We start from the raw sequence: 23768 nt of genomic DNA, 5'->3' as shown, positions 1-23768 counted from the left end.
TCTCAGCAATGGACGCCGTTATTTGAAAAATAATTATATTTAAATATATATTGTACTGATAATAGTTCAAACATACTAATAGTTCATGCGAGGGTAGTGCAAACGAAAAAAAATTTCACAATACGAAAAGTCAGTTGTAACTTCCCTGTCAGATGGCAGTGGCACAGTTTGTGGTTAGAAATTAGAGAGAATACTGTGAGCAGTCTTTTATTACAGTACATTTTCCAACAAACTTGTTCGATCTTGTAGGATTTTATTCAGTCAGTGAATTTTGGTACCTGAATTTTCACTAAACATTCATTCTTCTGGACATCTCATTATATTCACCATTCAATAATCTTTTTCTAGAATTTTCTTTTCACCTATCTAAAATAAATATATATATTCATTTATGGCAAAATCGGATATGAGTGATTCTGAAGACAATGCAAAAGGTTTGGAAGCTGAATTGAGTTGTGAAACCTCCAGGCATGAAATGAAAAAAAAATCATCAGATATATCTTCAGAAAGCTCAAATGAATCTCTTTGTGTAGCAAACAAGAACACCAACCTTTCAGCTCATATCAGCATCTTCATTGCCGCATTAGTGAAAAATTTAGTTGCAGCATACGAAAATGACGGAGTTCAAGTTGATCTGAAGTACAAAGTCATTTGTGATAAGTTATATCAAATGAAAATGATTGACGAAAGTTATCAGATGAAAGAGTTAGATAGTATTTTGGCTCAGTATCAGTATGCTCTATTTCATCTTTTAACATCGAAAGGTACACAAAAGCCTTTGTCTCTTCATCCTGAATGGCCAGATGAGAACCTTGCTACTTCTCATTATCATCGTGAGTTTGAAGAGTTAGAATACATAGCTGGAGGTGGTTTTGGACAGGTACGAATTTTCTAGAAGACTATTATATGCTTGATAATTTTGCATTTATTATTCATAGATGATGGGGTATGTTCTTACAATTTATCTTTCATAAATTACTTAATTCCATTATGGCAGTTTAGGACTTATTTAGGATTATTTTTAATTAGAAAAAATTCTTCAATTTGATGTATGAAACATAAAATTTCAATATAATAATGGTCTGATATTTCAAATAATTGATAAATATTTAGTTAATATTCTTATAATTTTACTTTAGGCATTGCACTTTTTAATCCAAATGCTTTCAGGTATATAAAGTAAGGCATAAACTGGATGGTACAGAATATGCAGTGAAGAAAATTGCAATTCGTTCAGAAGGTTTAGAATATGTGAAGAATTACCTTTCAGAAGTTAAAACATTTGCCAGTGTTAATCATCCCAATATAGTTCAATACAAAGCAGCATGGCTTGATATGGGACTTAGTCAAAACAGTGATATACTCACTGATTATGAAGATGATGATCATTATCTTTCTACAGAAATATCTGATCACAAATATCGTCAAGAATACCATTTGAGTCAAGAATATTTGTATAACAATGAGATAACAACTTCCTTTTCTAATAAATTCAACGAAGATACTTCAGATTTCGAAATTGTGTTTGAACATAGCATCAATAATATTGAATCTCATTGTAATAGTTCCAGTTGTCTAAAAAAAAAATCTAAAAGGACAAAGAGGGATAGTGTATCAGAGGGAGGCAATGCGTTGTGCCCATTGGATCAAAAAGAAATTAATGAAATCAAATTACAACAAAAAATGCATGAAAAATGGGCTACCTTATACATACAGATGGCACTGTGCCAATTAACCTTAAAACAGTGGTTGTCCCAAAGAAATAGTTTAGAAAAAGTTATTGATCCCATGAAAGCTCTAGTCCCAGTTAAAATTGTTCAAGATTCTACAGTGAAAGAAATTTTAAAACAATTGTTGGAAGGTAAGTTATTTTTAATTTTAAGATGTAAATGAAGTTTAAGATGTTATATAACTATGTAAAATTTTTCAGGTTTACAATACATTCACTCTAAGAGAATAGTGCATCATGATATTAAGCCAAGTAACATATTTCTTCAAACTGACAATGGAAAACTGCTGGTACAGTTAGGTGACTTTGGACTTGCTTGTCCTTTACAAAGTGTTCGTCATAGCTTGGCCTTCGGTACGAAGTTATATGCTGCACCTGAACAGCTTGCTGGCAAATGTAACCCAAAGGTAAGAAAAATTTCACGAAAAATAACTTGTTCTCTCTTAAGATTCTTGGTAATAATTGTAATAACTGTTTTTCATGAATTGTTTTTTTCAGAGCGATATGTACTCTTTAGGAATTGTTCTCTTTGAGCTTGTTGAAACATTCACTACTGACATGGAACGAAATAAGTACATTGAAGAATTAAAAAAAACAGGATACCTTCCTCCTCGAATAGTGATGCAACATCCACAATTTGCCGAAATTATAACAAGGCTAGTGAATAAATTGCCCCAAAATCGTCCTAGTGCTTATGAGTTACTAGATGAAATATCGGATAGTAACACCTCTACAGATTCAGAAATCCAAGAATTGAAGAGCCAACTTGCAGAAAAAGATGAAGAAATTCAACGATTGAAACAATTATTGATGACTGCTGGAATAAAAAGCAAGGAAGAGTTAGATTAAATATTATTTCATCAGTACATTCGTAGTTGATAAAAATTGTGATAAAATCAGTTTGGATTGTTTTGGCGAAAAGTTTTGTTCAATTTCCTTGATGAAAAGTAACATTTCTATTCAAAAACATAATAATTTTTATGTTCAAAACTATTCAGTTTCTGAAAAATGCCTAAACCTTCTTATAAAAATATTAATATTACTATTTGAAATCAATGATCTTACAAATTTTGTTGACTATTTTGTTATGGTTATTCTTGAAAATTATTCTCGTTATGCATACATTAGAGATTTGAGGTTTTGGAAGTCAATTGCGTATATTCAATCACTTTGCAATAATGATTGATGCATTAATTTTTCACTTATTTTTTTGATTGAACTAAAATAAACTATAAATCAGAGGTTTTTTTCTAATTGAAAAATCGGTTTTGAACATTGGTTTGCTAAATTATTCCAATTTTGATTCATATCATTGTCATAAAAGGTTTTTAAATTGTAACTATCTCGAATTTTTCGAAATTTGAAATCAAGACATTTGCTTCATTTTGATATTCATTTCCTTCATTTTGCCATTACAATTAAGCCTGCCTGTATTATTTTTGGGATGGAAATGAATATCACTAGTCAAATTTCAAATAGCATTTGCCATGAACAATATTTTTTTCGTGATATTGATTTGTAGTTCATCAGTTCAGTATTATAGTCATTTTGTAGGGTGGTTTGTTACATTCCAAATGTTTTCATGTGGACATAATTTGCAAATCACCATTTTGTGTTTGGAAGATATACCATGTTCCTTAGCTCAAGTTTTTTATATTTATTTATAGGGATATTATTGGAAAGTTATGGTTATCATTTGCACCCATAATTTTTATCCGATGAAATTGTTTTTCACCAGGTTAAAATATAGCTTTGAACGAATGACCAGCCGTATTGTTCGTTTACATTGCCAAATGTAACAGTATATTTTGGGTATAGACATTGTGATTTTTATTGAATTAACAGTGTTATACAATGCCATGACTGAGTGTGATAATTCATGTTGAATTGTGATAAATAAATTGATAATTTTTTTAGAAGTTTGTTTTTATTGGAAGGTTGAATGTCTTTAATCCTAGAAATATGGTTGATCCCGGGCCACCCCTGAAATATTGCATGAGCAAAAAATGCAACATGAGTTTAACATAAACTAGATGGACCCGGAAATCTTGACATCACTAACTAGTCACAACAACTCAAATTTCACTATTGCTGGCCTGATTCAAAAGCCTTTTAGTTTCATTAACTGTTACTGCAAATTTTTAATCATTTTTGTTGTGAATTTTAATTAATTAATTTCAATTCATTGTTGAAGCATGTACCATTCCATTTTTAGTAATGGCATAGTTTTTACTTGTCAAATGTCAATCAGCTGTCTAAGGCAGTACCGTATCTAGGACGTGGCAAAGGTGGCACTTGCCACGGGCGCAGGGGCGCCCAAAAATATCAAGAGAAAAAAATATTGGAGCACCAGACATAATAATTCGAAAGATTACAACTCGGTTTTCATGTATACGCCTCGCAACGAGCAATGCCGAGGAATCTGGAAACCAAAGACGAAGATCTTTCTTTTTTCTTGGCGGGGGGGTTCTCGAAAAATAATTTTTTTTCACTACAACGTTTACTCATATCTGTAATGTGAGAAAAAGTGGTTTGAAAACGAAGTTGGAACTTAATTACTCGAAATATTTTTTTTTATCACCAATTCGATTGTTCTCACATTATACTGGGTTTTCCTAAAATGGAGTTAAGAAGGAAAATATTCCTTGGATTATTTAAAAAAAAAAGTCCCATGAACATGAGCCAACGCTTTGTTTTCGAGATACAGGGTGTTTCTTGTATAGTCATACTTTTTAGTGATGCTTATATTTATTAGTTTATCGAATCTTTATTAATCTTCGCTACAGAATTTGTTGATAAGTACCATAAGTTATGATTAATTTATTCATTACAGCCTACTAACTGGATTTTTATAATAATTTGGATTTTCCTGAGGATTACCAGAGAGCTGTTTGAATTTTTTTTTCGAAATCAATAGCAGATATGTCAAAACTACAACAAACCAAAAAGTGTTGTACTAGACCAGAGTTTCTTTTCCCATTTTTCTATAGAACCAGTGCTTCACCAAAAAATAGTTCTGGAGGAAAGAAGCAGGTACCCTTCCAGAAAAAATATCACCCTGTAGATTTGCATACAAAATAAGCATATCACAAGATGAAAACTATAAATCGGAAGATCTATGCCAATTCAAGTTAAATATCTTATGAAGGGAAGGTGCTATGAGAAAAAAAAATTTTAACATCGGTATCTCAAAACCAAAGCGTTTGCAGATTCATGTTATAGGACTTTTTTTTCAAAATGATCCGAGAAATCTGTCATTTTCATTTGTACATATTAGGAACACCGTTTAGATACAATCAATTCAAAACCGATATCTGCCCAATTAAATTGCAATTTGAATGAATCACAATAAATTGTATAACACGGCCCAGACAATTTTTCGATGCGAATTACTCAGTTCAGTACTTTGATAACTACAGTATTGAAATTTTGTGATGAGAATGAAACAAAAAACTGAAAACAACGAGTTAGTGCATACCGATTACGAATGCAAAAATTACAGATGGCAAATAAAGGGCGACACCGACAAAGCGGATAGATAAAAGAAAATAACAAACTTCGGACATAGATGTGCTCGTAGTACAGTAAAAGTACTCATCTTGAAAGCGATAATAAACTCATAAACCGTAAAAAGGTCCGATTTTGTACTCCGTGTCGATTTCAGAGGAAAGTGAAATGATTATTGGTTCTTTTTTTTCGTTTTTCGTATTTGCGAGAATTCTGAAATTTTATATTTTGGAAATATTGGAGGGGGGGGATAATTACCACCCGTTTCTACGCCCTTGCTGTAAACATTGAAAATATTGCTAGCCTTCCCTAGAATTTGCGTACTAAGCATAAAATAATCACATAATATATGACTTAAGTTATGAACAAAAAAATATAATCGATGAAAAAAAATCTTCGAAAATGGGGGGCGCTGTCTAAGATATTGCCACAGGCGCAATAGTACCTAGATACGGCTCTGGTCTATAGAGTACAACATTGACAGCTGTCTAATGTCTATAGAGTATAACCTTGACAGCTACACAGATAGTGGGCTTTTCAAAATGGAACCTCTTATTGGAAAACCCTATTTCAAACTACAGACACCTCTAAATTGTCAAAGTCCTCCAAATACTGGAAACCCATTGCAACAATCCATCAGAGGAATAAATCATGTTCATGAACACAAAAAAAATAACACTTAAGTTTCAAAATACTTTATTTTTTCACTGTAAATATAAAATACCAATGATTACAGTTGCTTGAATACTCAGTATCTATAATGTTCAGGTTTGAAAGGTCCATTAATTGGCACTCGCATATAATCGGCCTGTTCTTGCGAAAGTTTGGTGAGTTTAACACCCAAATGGTCCAAATGCAGTCTGGCGACCTCTTCGTCTAGATGTTTCGGTAAACGGTAAACTCCTATTGGATATTCTCCTGGTTTTGTCCAGAGCTCAATTTGCGCTAATACCTGATTGGTAAAAGAGTTGGACATTACAAATGAGGCGTGGCCAGTAGCACATCCCAAGTTGACTAATCTTCCCTCGCATAAGGAAATAATATGTTTACCATTTTTCAATGTATATCTGTCAACTTGAGGTTTGATATTAACTTTGGAAACGGCATTCTCTTCCAACCATTTCACATCTACCTCAATGTCAAAATGACCTATATTACACACTATGCTATCTTCCTTCATGTTCATCATATGTTCACCAGTAATTATGTCTTTGTTTCCAGTAGTTGTTACAAATATCTGAAAAAAAAATCAATAACAATATCTGTTTTGTATGGGATTAAAACAGTAACAAATAAAATTTTCTCTAATTCTGTTGCAAATCTGTTCATTCTACCATACAACAAAATCGTGCAGGAATATCTGAGTTTCAAATAGATATCATTGTTATATTTCATTATTGTATGCTGGTACTCGGAACTCTCCTGTCATGCATTTATCTATTATCTGTCAAATTTGTGATACATAAAACAGTTCTGCCAACCAAAATTTTTCAATGCAAAATTTACTAAATGATATTTATGGAAATATTTCAGCAATTTCAATAGAAATTCAGGAATTAGAGAAAATAATGTATAATACTCATACAGAAGGCTCATTCTGCACTTGTATTATATGACTATTTTTTCACATTACAAGTTGAAAATTTACCTGTCCCTCTTTGCTTGCTTCATCCATTGTAGTGACTTCATATCCTTCCATTGCTGCTTGTAAAGCACATATGGGGTCAACTTCAGTAACGATAACTCTAGCTCCTAAGGCTCTAAGGGATTGAGCACATCCCTTGCCAACATCACCGTAACCGGCTACTACAGCGACTTTGCCAGCTACCATTACATCTGTAGCCCTCTTGATTCCATCTATGAGAGATTCACGGCAACCATAAAGATTGTCAAACTTACTCTAAAAAATTTGAGAATTAACCTTTTCCATAAAAAAATATACATTTTATTATTAAAAATAATTTAGGTATAATATTAAATATGTATATTGCATTAAAGTTAATAAAAAGATCCACAGAAGCAAAAAAGTGTATGAAGTATCAATTAAAAATTAACCTTTGTTACGGAGTCATTAACATTGAAGGCAGGTATTCTCAATTTTTTCTCTCTCAACATATCATATAACTTGTGAACTCCAGTTGTGGTTTCTTCTGATACTCCCCTACAATCTATCAATAAGCTTGGATATTTGTCATGAATTAACGAGCAGAGGTCGCCACCATCATCCAATATCATATTGAAACTTTTACCACCTGGAAATTTAATAGTTTGTTCGAGACACCATTTATATTCTTCCTCAGTTTCTCCTTTCCAGGCAAAGACGGCTATGCCTTTTTGCACCAGAGCTGCAGCAGCATGATCTTGGGTACTGAATATATTCGAACTTGACCATCGCACCTGAATAACATTAAAAAAAGATAAAAATCAAAGTTGGAATTTTTATTTTTCATATGTGCATGTGAATTCTCGGATCTCTTCTCATGGATATATCGTGTTTTTTGTATTATATTCTCATTGAATTTTGTCTGGTTCTTTCAAGCCATGAACATGAAATTTTGTAAGAAGCTTTAAACTGTTTGAGCACGAATTTGAACAATAAATTACTTATGATGATTTTGCAAAATCATAAGTGATTGATTATTTATTGTCCAAATTCCTGCGACAGAGTGCTTAAATTATTTTGAACATGAACCTGAATACTACAGAATCTTAGAACTGTCATTCTACATCTAAATGCAAAATTTCATCTCAATCGAATTCATAGTTCAGGAAAAAAAAATTCTAAAGGCCTTGTGTACAGAACCCCTACCTGGATTCAAACGGTTTCTAAGTTTTTTTGTTCAAAACTCGCCAACTCTAAGAATAAAAGTGTCAATAATAAACTATTTCATTTTTTTTTAGTTCAGTTAGGAAAACCTATATTCCTGAATTTTCTCAAAGATAGATATTTTTTAATTGAAAACTTTATATGGTCTATACTTCTATTCAAAACCTGAATCACATGTTTTTCAACCAATGTTAAATAAAGATGAGATAACAGAAAAAACAAATTGAATAGAGATAATGGGATTTAAGAATTCCTGCTTGACGCATTGTGAAACGTAAAGAGACAAAGGTTATCAGTAGAGACCATAGAAATTCTACACAGATGTAGTAACCAAGGCTGAGAAATTGTCCATTTTTAGAATTGCAAATCAAGATAAATTGCATTAAAAAGTTCTTTTTGATCAAGTTGACATTTGATGAATTTAAAAAGAACTTTGAAGGAGTAATCCACAAAAATTAGCTGTTTAAAAACCTGAACTTTCATTATTATAACAATTTACTTCGATTGGAATGCATTTAATTAATGATTACTCACTGATACTGATACAAAATGATTAATTTCAATTAATATATTAATAAGTCAAGCTTCTTACATTTTTAGAAATCCTTTATTTTTAGAAATCTATTGTAACCGTTATAGATGAATCCGATTAATATTTAAATTTTTTCTCACCTCAGCTCCTAATTCAATTAAGGTTTCTATTAAAACAGCAGTCTGAATAGTCATATGTAAAGAACCTGCTATCCTGGCTCCTTGTAGAGGTTTAGTAGAACCATATTTTTTGCGGAGTGCCATGAGTCCTGGCATTTCATTTTCAGAAAGAATAATATCTTTTCTTCCCCAATCAGCCAAACTAATATCAGCTAAAGTTATAAATAATTTCAAATTTAAATTAAAGTCGACTCTGTAACACGTGCTGAATAATTAAATTACTTACCGACTTTATAATCTTCTTGCGACATATTTGTTAAATTCTGATAAAATTAGCACTTATTGAATCTATTTGTGCGAGTGGATCTTAAACTTGTCTTCTCAAAGTCAGAATATCAAAGTATTCCTAACCGAAAATTTTTATCGCTGTATGTGTATGGGTTGTTCGGCTTTTGTAATGCATATGAACTAAAAAGGTTAGATGTTAGATCTTAGATCTGAATCTTATAAGAACTCTTCTTCTCGTTCAGCGTTTCAACTCATCTTACCGGTAGGCACAACAGGGGTGTGAAATTCACTGCCAGTGTTGCCGAAAATACTCGAAAAAGGACAAACCTCAGTGGCGTGCATCAGGGTTTTACGCAGCAATTGAAATTTATTTGAATATTAAGTTGTACAAAAGAAAATTTAAATGATAATAGTTGAGAAATGAATAGGAAAACTTTGTTGTTTTTATTTCAGGGGAAGGTGAGGCGAGGAAGGGTTGGAGTTTGATATGATTCGTACGATTATGACAAAGGAATTAAAGATCAGCATACCTTAGTAAATCATGTTGATATGGTAACATTTTGCAATTAATAAAAGCAAGCTAAATATTTCGGTTTCAGAAAACAGATGAAAAGGACGTGTATATTTATTTATTATTTGAACTGGGGTCGTTGTGGCTCGGTAAGCCTTCCGGGAACTACGACCATGTAGATCTTTTGTTCTCTACCCTACTCATTCATAGAAAGCCAAGGAGGTCGTCAATGGCGTTGATAAAACTGACAACCTCCTTAGGGGCCTTGGCCATTACCTTACCTCTCGAGTATTCAGGATAGGCTTCCCCATATTAATGGTTCTAAGGCCAGCCAGCTTTGGACACTTGCATATCATGTGTTCAGCTGTTTCTGCTTCTGATCCACAGTGCCTGCACATCTCATCTGCTGACTTTCCCATACGGTACAAATGATGTTTGTACCGACAGGGCACCGTCAGCAGTTTCACCATCAACCGAAGCTGGGCTCGAAACAGCTTCAAGAGCTTTCTGGCGTAGGTAGGTGAAATCATCACGAATTTCTTCCTGCCTGAGTTATCCTGTTATTAAACTCTCATTGCCGGACTGCTGCCTTTTATATTGGTTTTTTCCTAGTCCACAGAAAGGCTCAGGTCCAGCAGGTGTTAACACTTGACGCACTTTTTGAAAGTTCATCAGCTTTTTCGTTTCCTTTAACACCACAGTGCTCGAAATGCCTGATCATAATGGTTTATCATCCTTTTGACAAACTGAATTTGTGAAGGACACATCAATAAGTCGATATATAAAACTAACATAAGTTTCAAAAATGAAAAGCCTAAATTGAAAATTCAATCACTGCAAAAATGGAACTGAAATACTCATTTTTGCGTTCAACATGGAGGTATTACACTTGTATCTAGAAACTTTTGTGCCTATCCGGCAGACAGTGGCGTACCCATTGGGGGATAAGGGGGATATATCCCCCCAGAAGAAATATCCATTATAAGTCACAACGCTCAATGATTTGATTTTGTAATAATTTAATCAACGAATTCATCAACAAGCGGCTTGATCTGATCTTACTGTCTTCGGCATAATCATTATTTACTTACGGGCTATAAATGTCAAAGTGATGTTAAAAATAAAAAATCGGATAAAATCAATAAGATTATGAAGTAAAAGCTCCGAACTACTCGAATTAAAAATCAATCTCAAGAAGTGTCTGGAAATTCAAAGGATATCAGATACGAATAATCAAATTTTTCTTTATCAAAACACCTCCCCCCCCCACCCAGGGCTAATGTTTGAGTACGCCGCTGCTGGCAGATGATTGAAAAGTTGAGCTGTATGACAGAAACAAAGAGTTTCTTTATGACTATAGTATGATGCTCATGATATTCGAGGAGCCAAGATAATAATAATAATAAATTTATTGAAAGTGAACCCAGGACATGATAGAAAGTGTCAACAGAGCAGATACATTTTCTGCAGAAATTGAAAAAAAATAAATAAGATCTGAACCTAAGCTGAAAATTTCAATATCTAGATCTTTCCGTTGGGAGTTTTCTTGTATACGACCGGACATATAGGCAGAATTGAATTTAAATACGGATCAGTAAGTCGAATCTTATGGGACTATACCCGGCTCAAAATTCGTAAATTACAGATATTGTAATGAAATGATAGAGCAATCTATGATTTCATAAAATAAGCGTTCAAAAAGTTGCTGGATTTATTGCTAAAGTATTGCTCAAAGGATAATCACAAATTTTGGTGATGATGATAAGATATTTTTTTTCCATAAAAATGCATAGTCAAAATTTTCGATTTATTCAGCTGATATTCCATTTGATGAGATTGACTCGATATAATAAGAATTGTCAAAATTATAATTCCCTCCAATGGTTATTTATGAATTTAAACCGCATTCACTATCGATTTACATATTTGATATAGTATATACTTTTTATATTACGTCAGATATGGAATAATTATGAAATTGAGCAATTGCTTTCGTAATAAGAATATTGTTTATTGAAATTGAAGACAAGGAAAATTATGCAAGGTGTTATTCGAATTAAAGATAATCTGTTTCCAGCGTTGCCGCTATTCATTGGATAATATTCTTCAAAAATCTTTAATTGGACATAACACATCCTGATAATTCGCAAATATAAAGATTTACTTTCAATTTTTATTCAGCTGTAATTTTCATATCTCTATTTATCCTCTATTTTTTCCTGTAAACCTTTATAGACTAATAAAATTAAATTCACACATGTAATGTTATATCTAGGTATGTGCCAATATTCTTCTAATCATCAACACTATTTTTAATTGGGAATCGGTGATTTGAAATGTGATTCACCTACTATGCAAGTCACGAGCCGCTACTGGAAACAGTTGAAACCTATAAAAAATAAAATTCAGTGTGGGTATATGTTGTTTGTCATGTACATAAAGTGATAATTGTTTGTATTGTGATTTCCTCCATATATTTGGGTAATATTTTCAACTGTGGACAAGGATTTGAGCCTAAAATAAACAAATGTGCATTATATAGATCTTGTCATGTCAGAGATAATGTCGGGTTTTACCATGTTCAATCTTCATTCATGAGGTTGAAATACTTAGAAAATAATTAAAATAACTCACTAATTACATAATTCTATTGCCACTTTGTTTTACTTAGCATCGTCCTATCTTAAAAGTTTGGAAAATTCCCAAAAATCGGCAACCTTGCCTACACATTGCACCGATAACATCCAGAAATTGTGTTATCTATGGTTCTTCGAAAATCGAAATCATATCCTTTATTTTAAAATAATTGTGGTTAAGAGCGTTAAGTGGTATATGTCTCAAGAATTCCTGTTGAATATTTAAAATGGAATCTGAAATAATTGATTTTGATAATGCTTTTTCTGTGTATCGTTCTGCTCTCAGTACCCGCTATGCCAGCAAAGAAATGCAATATCTGTTTAGCGATCAGAAAAAATTTTCTACATGGAGGAAATTATGGATAAATTTAGCAACAGCCGAAAAGCAATTAGGACTGAATATATCAGAAGACCAAATAATTGAAATGAAAAACAATATCTATAATATAGATTTTAAAGAAGCTGCAGCAGAGGAAGCTTTAACTCGTCATGACGTTATGGCACATGTACATGTATTTGCTAAGCAGTGTCCGAAAGCAGCACCCATAATACATCTTGGAGCCACATCATGCTTCGTTGGAGACAACACAGACCTTATCATTATAAAAGAAGGTTTGGATTTGTTATTGCCAAAATTAGCTGTTGTAATGAGAAATTTAGCAAAATTTGCTGATGAATATAAATTGGTACCCACTCTGGGATTTACCCATCTGCAGCCAGCTCAATTAACAACAGTGGGAAAGAGAGCTTCCATGTGGCTTTTTGATTTCTTAATGGACGAAAGAGCTTTAAGAGAAGCTAAACATAATTTAAGATTCCGTGGTGCTAAAGGAACAACAGGTACACAGGCTTCCTTTCTAGCTTTATTCAATGGAGATTCTAAAAAGGTTAAAGAATTAGATAAATTGGTTGCCCAGATATCTGGTTTCGACAAAACCTATCCAGTTATTGGCCAAACCTATAGCAGAAAAGTTGATATTGAAATAGTTAATGTCTTATCATCTCTTGGTTCCTCTGCTCATAAAATGTGTAGTGATATAAGAATACTAGCCAATATGAAAGAAATTGAAGAACCTTTTGAAAAGAGTCAAATTGGAAGTTCAGCAATGCCTTACAAGAGAAACCCAATGAGATCTGAAAGGGGTTGTGCCTTAGCAAGACATCTTATGACTCTATCAACAAACAGCCTCCATACTCATGCTGTGCAATGGTTGGAAAGAACACTAGATGACTCTGCTAATAGAAGGATTACTCTATCTGAAGCCTTTTTAACAGCTGATGCTGTACTTATGGTTCTTTCCAATATAACACAAGGTTTAGTAGTATATCCAAAAGTAATCGAGAAAAGAATATCCCAAGAATTACCTTTCATGTCTACGGAAAACATTATTATGGAAATGGTGAAGAGAGGTGCAGATAGGCAGGTTTGTCATGAAAAAATAAGAGTATTGTCCCAAGAATCTGGTTTAGAAGTGAAGAAATATGGCAAAGACAATGATTTTTTGGATAGAGTTCGAAAAGATCCCTATTTTAAACCCATATTGGAAGACTTGGATAATATTTTGGATCCAAAAACTTATATTGGTAGATCTGATGAGCAAGTTACAGAATTTTTAATTGATGAAGTACAACCAATTCTTGAATTATACAGTTCAAAAGAAAATTCCAATGTACAACTCTGTATATAAGAGTATATTTCATAAATTATGTAGATATGTATATATCTTGAATACACTTTATTCGACTATAACTAGAACATTATTTTGAATATAAAATTTTACCAAGAACTTTTTTGTTCTTTTTGATTCTATGATCTTTTATTGACACCACAGAATGCAGTATTTAACAGACGATCATTTTTGTATGACTGAAAACTAATAGGTCTAGAAATATTGGTATACCCATTGCCCACTTACTCTTGAAAAAGTTTAAGATAAAACGGCAACTTTTGAATATATCAGACCTCTTGGATTTCAAGGGATTGCCTGTACTGCACTTGATTTTTACATTGTTTTCTCCAGCGCTAACGTATAATTTCGAGTGCAAATAGACAGAATTAATCAGTCTTTTTTAACATCCTACTGAAAACCTAAGATGTCTAAAAACATGGTGTATGCACTCAATTTTTGAACGGAATGACATTCGACCAAATTGAAAATATTGGTTTTATTTCGTGGCGGCGCCGCAAAGTCATACTTTTTTTTATATATTTAGTATTCTGTGCTTTTCATTTCGATCTTTTTTTCCTTTGATTTTGACAGGATACATTAATTAAAACCCGTTCCTAGCCAATCAGAATTTAACCACAGATTACTGGTCTTCGATTTGACAGGCCAGAAGTTTGGACGTTGCCGCTGCTACATCGGAGTATCGAAATGCATTTGATTCAGAATAATACAGGGTCTTTATAAATTATTGAAACATTGTAGTGGCCTTTGAAATGATTTTAACCACTTATCATTAGTACTGGCAACTATTCTATATGTTCAAATTTCAAAATAGGCACTATCTATCAATCAACCTAATGGTTTGATATAAGAGAGGCCAATTAGATTATCCGTCAGATAGACAGCACTTATCAGTGGAGTGAAGAAGGATATCAACTCCTATACAAAGACAAACATTATTCACACTTTTATTAGCACTTCAAATACAACAAATCAACTTAGCGAAAAAGTAACCAACTACACGATGTCAACAAATATGCAAGGATTCTAAGTTTAGCAGATGACCCTCCGGCGTAGGAGCGGCTATGCCTCGTTTCAGTTTCGTTCTGGCATGTAGTACAGATTACGGATAATATTAATTAGTTAACGAAGTAATGGTCTATGATAATATCCGTTATCTGCCGTAGAGACAATATTAGCACAGATGAGTCATTGATATTCTCGGTCTTGTTATTGCCTAACGTCTAACACGTCACTCGACGTGAATATTCTTCAAATAGAAGAAAAAGAAAAATAATCATATACACTCCTTGTAATCAGTTGCCATTTCTACAAAAAAAGTAACAATTGAAATACTTATAAAGTATATATTAAAAAATTTCTTTGATGAGAATAAAAACAGATGTGAGAAAAACACGTCATACGTTTTGATTCCACTAGACTTCACTCTATGTTTTTTTACTTTGACTTTGACACTGTTGACAACAACTACGAATGAGGTTTTATAAATTTATATTCAACGATTTTGTGGATATAAGAAATAATTGTTTGTTGTAAAGTTGAATTCTTATTTTTTGTAACGCCATAACAAAATTCAAGTACTATGATGAACTCTTCCTCTAAAGAATCGCCTCAACAGAAAAGAAATGCTAATGAATCCAAAAACATCACTACAATTTTGCCTCCAGAAATAACCTCAACTCCATTTATTTCCAATAAAACTAAAGTTGCTAGTCCCCTTATCACACCAACAAGAAAGTTTTTAGGACCCAGACGGTAAGAGTTTATTTATTTATTTTTTCAATTGAATTTTAGTTGTTATAGGTATAATGATTCATTTTGATTTTTAGGTATGCATTATCAAATAATGGAATGTTAAATCCTATAAGAGTTATAAAGGATCCGCCCGGACCTTTATTGGCATCTACTACTTATAATGTTAATGTGAGGTAAGAGAACGTTTTCAGTACTTATTTAAATCAATTGTTGTAGTTAACAGGCTTATCGGTGTTGTTTATTCTGTGAGATATATTCATCAAAATGAAAACCAAAGAAAAATTACTCAGGAATATATGAGAACATCTTGCATAATAATATTATAATAGGCCAATATGTTGTATTTCGAATTCTCGTGTTCTAAGGTTATGTTGATTTCTTGAAAAAAGGTTGTCAAGCTTTATGTACTCAAGATTTTTCTTCATTATTTTTTTAAGTTATCTTGGTGAATTGTTTCTAGGTCTTATTTGGTCTTACTTTTTGTTAATTTTTTATATTTGTTCATTTACAGTACTTACATAGATACCAAGAGCCCAGGTTTGGCTGGAAGACTTGTGCAATACAATGAAGAATCTTCTCAAAAACAACAAAATACCCACCAAGAGAGATATGGAAGTCCAGGTCTTTTTCCTATTGTTCATCTTTTCAAGAAGTCAGTTCCAGTTATTTCACCCAAACTGAAAAAAGGGACTATTCGAATTGGAACTCCAGGTATTGCTTAAGTTCTGTAAATCCTAAATTTTTATTTATTTCTAATTCAAACAGCATTTCTTTAAGGTACAATGAATTATTTTTTCAGAGTCGAGAGGATATTATTCTCAAGAGCATAACAGATCTTTATTAGAGGGTATTGTCCGAAATAACTCAATTTTAAAAGAACAGAACAATAGTAATGAAGTTAGTACTAGAAGTGTTCTAGACGCTTTAAAAGAGATATCGAGAAAGAGAATTCATTCCAATGAGGTAAGATATATCTGGGGCAGTAAGACTTAATCACATAAGTCCAATAGTGTATCGATATGCACTTTGGTTCTTCTTATAAATTAGAGGCATTAATGATGATTTTTTATAGGACTATGATCCCATAGATGACAACAATAAGAAGTTTAGGAAAGCAAATGGAGATGGAGATTATTCAAAACGAAATAGGGTAGAGTCCCCGCCTTCAGATAAGACAAGTTCCCCAACCACTCAGGCTAAAAAGAGGTTATGTACAATTGATGCTGTTCTTGCCTCTAAAACTTCCAGTATGTATACAAGTTATGACATGGGCAATAAAAGGAAAACATGTGAGTAATTTAAGTATTTTTTATTGTAGATTAACACTTTCACGGCCAAGTTCATTGATGAAAAATGTCCAAAAAATGTTATTTGATATATTTCAATTGATTCACTGATGACCGCTGTGCAATTCGTAGGAATATTATTCCAACGTATAGTCAGCGGTCATATTGGCGGTCATTCTTGTAAGTTAGGACTCTTATCACTGAACTATGCTATTCGTCGTGATAAGCATGATGGGTATACAAACCTTTCGATTGAGATTGGTCACTAGTTACCTCCGTGGCTTGTCTGGACTTTTCATGTCGGTCATTTGTCTCCTGTGGCCGCGAAAGTGTCAAGTAGTATAATTTTTTTATTTAGATATTTTCCTGTTGACCATCTGACAAGAATATTTTCACTCTATAAGAGTTTGAGATCAACAGTAAATAATATGTAATCCTAAATACTCACATAATAAAATCATATTTGACACAATAAGATTGTAGAACACTGACATATTTTGAAAACCATACTGAGAAATTAGTTTTTGTTTATTTCTAATTACCTTATTGTGTATTTATGAAGTTATTAGTGTTGTTTTAATTATTGTTAGAAAAATGGGTGTATCGAGTGTACCAAATTCGTTATCTATTGAGGGGATCACAGAATGCCTTTGAGCTAGAAAAAAGAATTGATGGTACATTTTGGCTCGATTTTTGAGAGAATTGATTTGGTGAAAACCTCAACCTTATAGGTTCAACGGTTTTCAAGCTATAAGAGAAAATTGAAAAATGGGCGAAATGAAAAGTTCTCATAACTTCTTTAATATTCCTGCTATAAACAAAAACCTTCTGTAGGCACTTTTTTTTCATTAGTGATCATGTAATCATTTGTTTCTTATTGCAATTAGTTTTGAAGTTATAGTAGGAACTTGGGTTTTTTTTAAATGTAAATCATAAAAAAACTAATAAAATCGCTTAATTTTTCTATTTTCAGAAATATATAATGTGATATATAAATTTTTCATTAATATATAAAAATCGTCAGAACTTTCAGTTTCACATGACAAATCAACCTATCTATGATAATCTGTGAACTTGAATTGTATTATTCGGTTGTAGGTCTCCGGATTTAACACTCTTAGGATTTTTTCAAATTTATAAATGTTGTTCTTTAAATGTGACCAAAGAAAAAAAAATCACCTAATATTTTAATCATTTGAAGTTCACAGATTATTATACATACACACTTGGTTGATTTGACATATGAAACGGATACTTTTGAAGAATCTTATAACGAGTATTTATTAAAATTCGTTGTCCAGATTGCTGTGTAGAAATTAGAGTTGATTTTCTGTGATTATAAGTAGCGCTTAGCTTGTACCATATCACTAACATTTGTTAACATACTTCATAATTGGAAACTATAGCTAAGCGCTATTGTAATCACAGAAAATCAACTCTAATTTCTCCACAGCACTCTTGACAATGAATTTTAATGAACGCTTGTTAGTTCGATAAGAAATTTATATATCATGTTATATTTTTGAAAAAAGATAAATTGACTAATTTTATTTGTTAAAGAAATTTTTATGATTTACATTTAAAAAAACAAATGATGACACAAATGGATTCTACTGAAAAACAGTGCCTATAGAAGATTTTTGTTTCATGTTATAGGACCAGTAATTAAGAAGTTATGAGAACTTTTTATTTCAACTATTTTACAATTTTCTCTTATAGCTTGAAAACTGTTGAACCTATAAGGTTGTGATTTTCACCGAATTAATTTTCTCAAAAATTGAGCCAATATGATCTAACAATTTTTTTCTAGCTCAAAAGGAATTCTGAGATCCCCTTACTAGAAAACGAATTTGGGACACTCAATATCATTTACGGATATAACAAAAGAGAAAATAAATAGAAAACCGCAGTTACAGTGGGGTTTATAAGAGCACATATATATTCTATTGTCAATGGTTTTCCTTATGCTTTTTCTATTTATATTGCAGTCATATTTTGATTATCTTTTTTTAATTTCTTTTCAGTTGAGGACTCCCATAATAGAATACTTCCTGTAAATAAGAAAAAGTATACAAATGTTGAAACTCAAACTTCCGGAACTCCAGTTATAGTAAGAGAGTTGAAGCGTACTTCAGTAATAAAAGAAAATGATAATAAAAAGAGTGAAGAGCCGGTTGAAACTACTGAAGTTGTGGATGAAATAACTTCTCCTAAGCCAGTTTTAAAAGTTTTGGATGACAAACCATTAGAAGTTATTCGTAAGAATAGATTGGGGGCTCTTCTCAGTGCTTTAAGTGGACGTGAGATTCCTTCAATACCCATGGAGGATCGACGAAAAGCTTTGGATCAAGATTGGCCTAAACAAGACTCTGAGAAAGCATTGGTTTCTATTTTATCACCACCAAACAAACAAACAAAAGCAGTTGATAAACATGTTACTTTCGATTTATCTAAAAACACAAAATTAGCCCAATCCGATAGTTCGACTAATACTTCTTCGATATCTTCCCAGACTGACAAAAACGAAAAGGAAGTTGATACCAAAACAGAACAAAGTAAAAGTTTCCCCCTAAGATCAACTGAGAATAATACCATAGAAAAAGAAAAACAATCCATGACTTCTATTCAAACATTAAATGAAAATGTTTTGAATAGAACTCCTTCAAGTAACAAACTCGACAATAGTGTAGAAGATAAGAAAGGAGAAAAAGAGAAAATTGTTGGAGGTTTCAAATTCGATTTAAATAAATCGAGCAACTCAAAAAGCAGTATTCCTAGTATTCCACAAGTGCAAAAGAGTGCAGAAGAGAGCAAGACAGATTCAGAAAATACAACTAAAACAAATTTTGCTTCACCTACATCTGCTTCTTTAGGTTTTAAACCCATGTTTGGAACATCACCTTTCAAGTTGGAGGATGGAAAAACAAAACCAACTGCTGAGAATTCATTCACCAAGAGTTTTTCATCTCCTACAACTAACTCACTTGGACTCCCTAGTTCTTTACCTATAAATACAAGCTCTAGTAGTAATTTCTCATTTGCAACTAAATCAGTTAACGAAGGAATTTCAGTTTCATCAAATGTAAGTGGTAAGACTAATGCAGTTTTTGCTTTTGGGAAGACACCAACATCTCAAAGTGGATCAGAAACTTCTACTTTAACTGCGTCTCCGAGTACTTCAATGGCTGCACCTTCAGGTAAAACTGATGGCCCTAGTTTTAATTCTAGCCCTTTTGGATCAAAAATTGAAAGTATTACTCCATCATTTGCATTTGGCGGAAATGCAAATAATGTTAGTTCAAATCCAACAACCACTAGTTCATCATTGACCTCGTCTGCTATACCTTCAATTTCTACAACTTCTGTTTCCATTACAAGCACTCCTAGCTTGGGTACTTCTGGCCCAAGTAATGTTTTCACATCAAATACCTTCAACACAACTGCGGTAAGTTCCTCTCCCCCAAAAACTAATTTTGGAGTATCTGGTAGTAGTTCAGGCGGTTTCAAATTCAATAACGGTAATTCTTTACCTCCTTTTGGCAGTTCATCTGCCAATTCTGCAACAACTCAAGCAGGTACAACTTCATCAAATGTCTTTGGTAGTTCATTAAATGCTACGTTCTCTCCAAAGAGCGAAGTTGAAAAAACAGGAGTTCCTTCAGCAAACAATGCAGGTTCTACTATGTTTGGAAATAACTTACTATCCAATAAATCTTTAACAACCAATTCGACATTTGGCTCTGCAAATGATAAAAATATGAATAGTTCTCTTGCATCCTCTAGTACACCTAATTTCACATTCAAAACTAACCAAGGTGGAGTCGCCACCACTAACACCAGTGCATCAACTGCTTCCAATGTGTCATTCAGCTCTACAGTACCTTCATTTGGAACCAACGCCAATAATATATTCTCTCCAGGAAAAACCTCAGTTGTTCCTCCGTTTGGAGCTACTACAACTTCTTCATCTCTCGGATCATCTAATACTTTCACTTTTGGTAAATCAAATACAACTAGTCTGACTACACCCAGTTCTACGACTCCATTATTTAGTAACACCAATACAGCTCCTTCTTCTACTACGACTACTTCTTTTGGTACAACAAATACTCCTTTTGGTACAACAAATTCTCCTTTCGGTACGACCAATACCCCCAGTTTTGCTTCCTCCAATACACCCAATTTTGGAACCACTAATACACTTAACTTTGGTACCACAAATACATCTAACTTTGGAACCACGAATACCCCTAGTTTTGCTACCACTACTACTCCCAGTTTTGGCACCACTTCAAATACCCCTAGTTTTGCTTCTACCACAAGCACCCCTAGTTTTGGCACTACAACAAATACCCCTAGTTTTGCTTCTACCACAAGCACCCCTAGTTTTGGCACTACAACAAATACCCCTAGTTTTGGTTCTTCAAGTGCACCTAGTTTTGGCACCACAAATGTATCCAGTTTCGGTAACACAAATGCACCCAACTTCGGTACCACTACCTCATCTGCGTTTGGTACTTCTAATAAAACTAGTTTCAGTACTTCTAACACATCTGCATTTGGTTCTACCAATACTCCCAATTTTGGTACGTCCAATGCTTCTCCTTTTGGTTCTTCAAATACATCCAATTTTGCCGCTTCTAAAACGCCCGCTTTTGGTAATAATAATACATCTGCATTTGGTGGCACAAGTACTCCAGCATTTGGTACCACAAATACACCATCTTTTGGGACTACAAACCCACCAGCTTTTGGGACTACCAACACACCAGCTTTTGGTACGACAAATGCTTCTGCTTTTGGTACAACTAACAATACCCCTTCAGGAGCAAATAATACTTTCGGCGGTGCCAATTCGGCAGCCCCAGGGAATAATCCCACGTTTGGAACTCCAACATCTAATATGTTTGGTACCACAAATACTCCCTCATTTGGAAATGCTACCACGACATCAAATTTTGGTACGTCGTTTTCAACAACTAATACAATAAGTCTTCCAGCATTTGGTAATCCTACATCACCGTTTGGAAATGTTGCAGCTAGTAATGGTACTACATTCAACTCTAACAATAATTCTTCACCTTTTGGTAATGCATCTGGTACGAATTCATTTGGCACCTTTAATACCAATAACACTCAATTCACACCGGTGACCAATGCCTCTTCATTTGGAACAAACTCAAATAATAACTTTGGTAACTCCTCTGCAACAAATGCATTTGGTTCTAGTGCTACAAACAATACATTTGCTGCTTCCAATCCAGCCAGCCCCTTTGGTACTAATACTAATAATACTGCTGCATCAAATTCGTTTGCTACAAGCTTTGGAAAAAAGCCTGAGCAGTCATCTAGTATATTCCCTGCTCAATCGAACAATATGTTCAATAGTAATTCAACATTTGGTTCAGTTCAGCCAAACAATAGTGGGGGTAGTGGTGGAAGTTCTACCAGTGGTGTATTCACCTTCGGTTCCTCAAATAGCAATCCATCTTCATCAGCAGGAGTTTTTACTTTTGGTACTACTGAGCCCCCTAAATCTTTCAATTTTAATGCTGCAAGCACTCCGGGTAATATGTCTGCACCTTCAGCTAGCAACTTCAACTCCCCTGGTCCATCTTTCCAACAGCAACCTACTGCAGTACCAAACATGTTTAGTATAGGCTCAGGAAACGCTGCTTCCACTTCTCAAGTTAGAGGTAGGCCACTTGTTAGAGCTAGGAGGCGCACTTGAGTATAATTTCTCAATGATTATCACATTGAGTTGTTATTATTAAGTTTTTGATTTTAATTAGTTTAATGTGAGAATTTTAAAAATATCTGTGATTTATTTATGAATGTTAGCCAAATCTAGTTGAAAATAATGAAATTTTAGTGTCTAATAATTGTAAAAAAAATTGAAGATTTATACGCGTCTTATTGAGAAAATAAAATTTATTTGTTACATTGCATAGTGTTTGGTATTGAAGAAAGTCCTGTTGGATAAATAAGTTGACTGCTCTTCAATTTTTTGGGTAATAATTTAAAATTCTCACTCAAAATCTATGTAAGTAAATTAATGATATTCTGAATTTGACGCTTCTAGAAGGTATTAATGTAGTTAACTGTTATACTGATGTACTATTTTACATACTACTTTATACTATATTTATGTATATGCTATGTGGGTATGGGCTTCAAACAATATTTTAGATATATTTTTTATATACAAATTTGATTGTGATATATGTATATGTGTAGTTCATTTCTCTCACATGGTATTCAAATGTTCTATTTTCCACAACGAAAAAAAGTTTGACTTACTTTCAGAATATCATTTGATAGAATCTAGTCTTATTGAGCTCATGCCCATTATGCATTTTTTTAGAAGAGATTTTCTTGAATAATTGTTTGGTGTGAAATAATCTGGTGGAATGAGTATTTTGTTCGAAACGAATAAATGATTGTATATTTGACTTTATCTAGTATTTTATTTCCTAAGAATTTTCAAAAATATAAACCTGAATTTTGGTATGATTCCAATTAGAAAATAATATTAATCAATCTCGGAAAAGGGGTGTAGGCATATAATACGACATACTGGAATATTGTAATAAGCACACTCTAATCCATAGAATACTTATGATGGGTTTTAATTGCTTGAAATATTCTGTGGATAATAGGGTGGTTATTATAACTTCAGTTTATAAATACGAAAGTTTCAATAACCTTTAATACGTAATCAAAATAATGGGTCAATATATTCTGGAAAAATTTTCACTATTCCATATAATAGTCTTAAATACATTATAAAATATTGGTAAGTTAAAAAAAACTTTTATAATAAGCTTAAATCTGACAGATAGCTACTTTTTCGTCCAATTTACAAAATCAACAACTCATCATCATCAACC

The 23768-nt window shown here is 32.9% G+C and overlaps 4 protein-coding genes and 1 long non-coding RNA gene across 5 annotated transcripts; 3 read left to right on the top strand and 2 right to left on the bottom strand.

The window, feature by feature from the left end:
- The first annotated feature begins 105 nt into the window (after positions 1–105).
- LOC123678544 (probable serine/threonine-protein kinase ifkC) lies at positions 106–3648 on the top strand. The gene is made up of 4 exons (XM_045615632.1): positions 106–880; positions 1171–1861; positions 1931–2136; positions 2228–3648. The coding sequence occupies exons 1-4, from the start codon at positions 392–394 to the stop codon at positions 2576–2578; spliced, it is 1737 nt and encodes a 578-aa protein (XP_045471588.1). The 5' UTR covers positions 106–391; the 3' UTR covers positions 2579–3648.
- Positions 3649–5915: 2267 nt separating this feature from the next.
- LOC123678540 (adenosylhomocysteinase) lies at positions 5916–9255 on the bottom strand. The gene is made up of 5 exons (XM_045615622.1): positions 9001–9255; positions 8736–8926; positions 7292–7633; positions 6885–7136; positions 5916–6473 (listed from the first exon to the last, which is right to left on the bottom strand). Exons 1-5 carry the CDS (start codon positions 9023–9025, stop codon positions 5985–5987), a joined length of 1299 nt encoding a protein of 432 aa, XP_045471578.1. The 5' UTR covers positions 9026–9255; the 3' UTR covers positions 5916–5984.
- A 2417-nt stretch (positions 9256–11672) lies between these two features.
- LOC123678543 lies at positions 11673–14345 on the bottom strand. The gene is made up of 2 exons (XR_006747266.1): positions 14066–14345; positions 11673–11902 (listed from the first exon to the last, which is right to left on the bottom strand). It is a non-coding gene; the product is annotated as an uncharacterized LOC123678543 (long non-coding RNA).
- Positions 12266–13899, top strand: LOC123678539 (adenylosuccinate lyase). Its single transcript, XM_045615621.1, has one exon. It carries the CDS (start codon positions 12377–12379, stop codon positions 13835–13837), a length of 1461 nt encoding a protein of 486 aa, XP_045471577.1. The 5' UTR covers positions 12266–12376; the 3' UTR covers positions 13838–13899.
- A 929-nt stretch (positions 14346–15274) lies between the features above and the next one.
- Positions 15275–23335, top strand: LOC123678537 (nuclear pore complex protein DDB_G0274915-like). The gene is made up of 6 exons (XM_045615616.1): positions 15275–15592; positions 15667–15765; positions 16104–16303; positions 16392–16555; positions 16665–16881; positions 18903–23335. Exons 1-6 carry the CDS (start codon positions 15420–15422, stop codon positions 22607–22609), a joined length of 4560 nt encoding a protein of 1519 aa, XP_045471572.1. The 5' UTR covers positions 15275–15419; the 3' UTR covers positions 22610–23335.
- The last annotated feature ends 433 nt before the right edge of the window (positions 23336–23768 follow it).

This window comes from Harmonia axyridis, chromosome 4, assembly GCF_914767665.1.
Source record: "Harmonia axyridis chromosome 4, icHarAxyr1.1, whole genome shotgun sequence".
Taxonomy (NCBI): Eukaryota; Metazoa; Arthropoda; class Insecta; order Coleoptera; family Coccinellidae; genus Harmonia; species Harmonia axyridis.
This window is presented reverse-complemented; position numbering and strand designations above follow the sequence as displayed.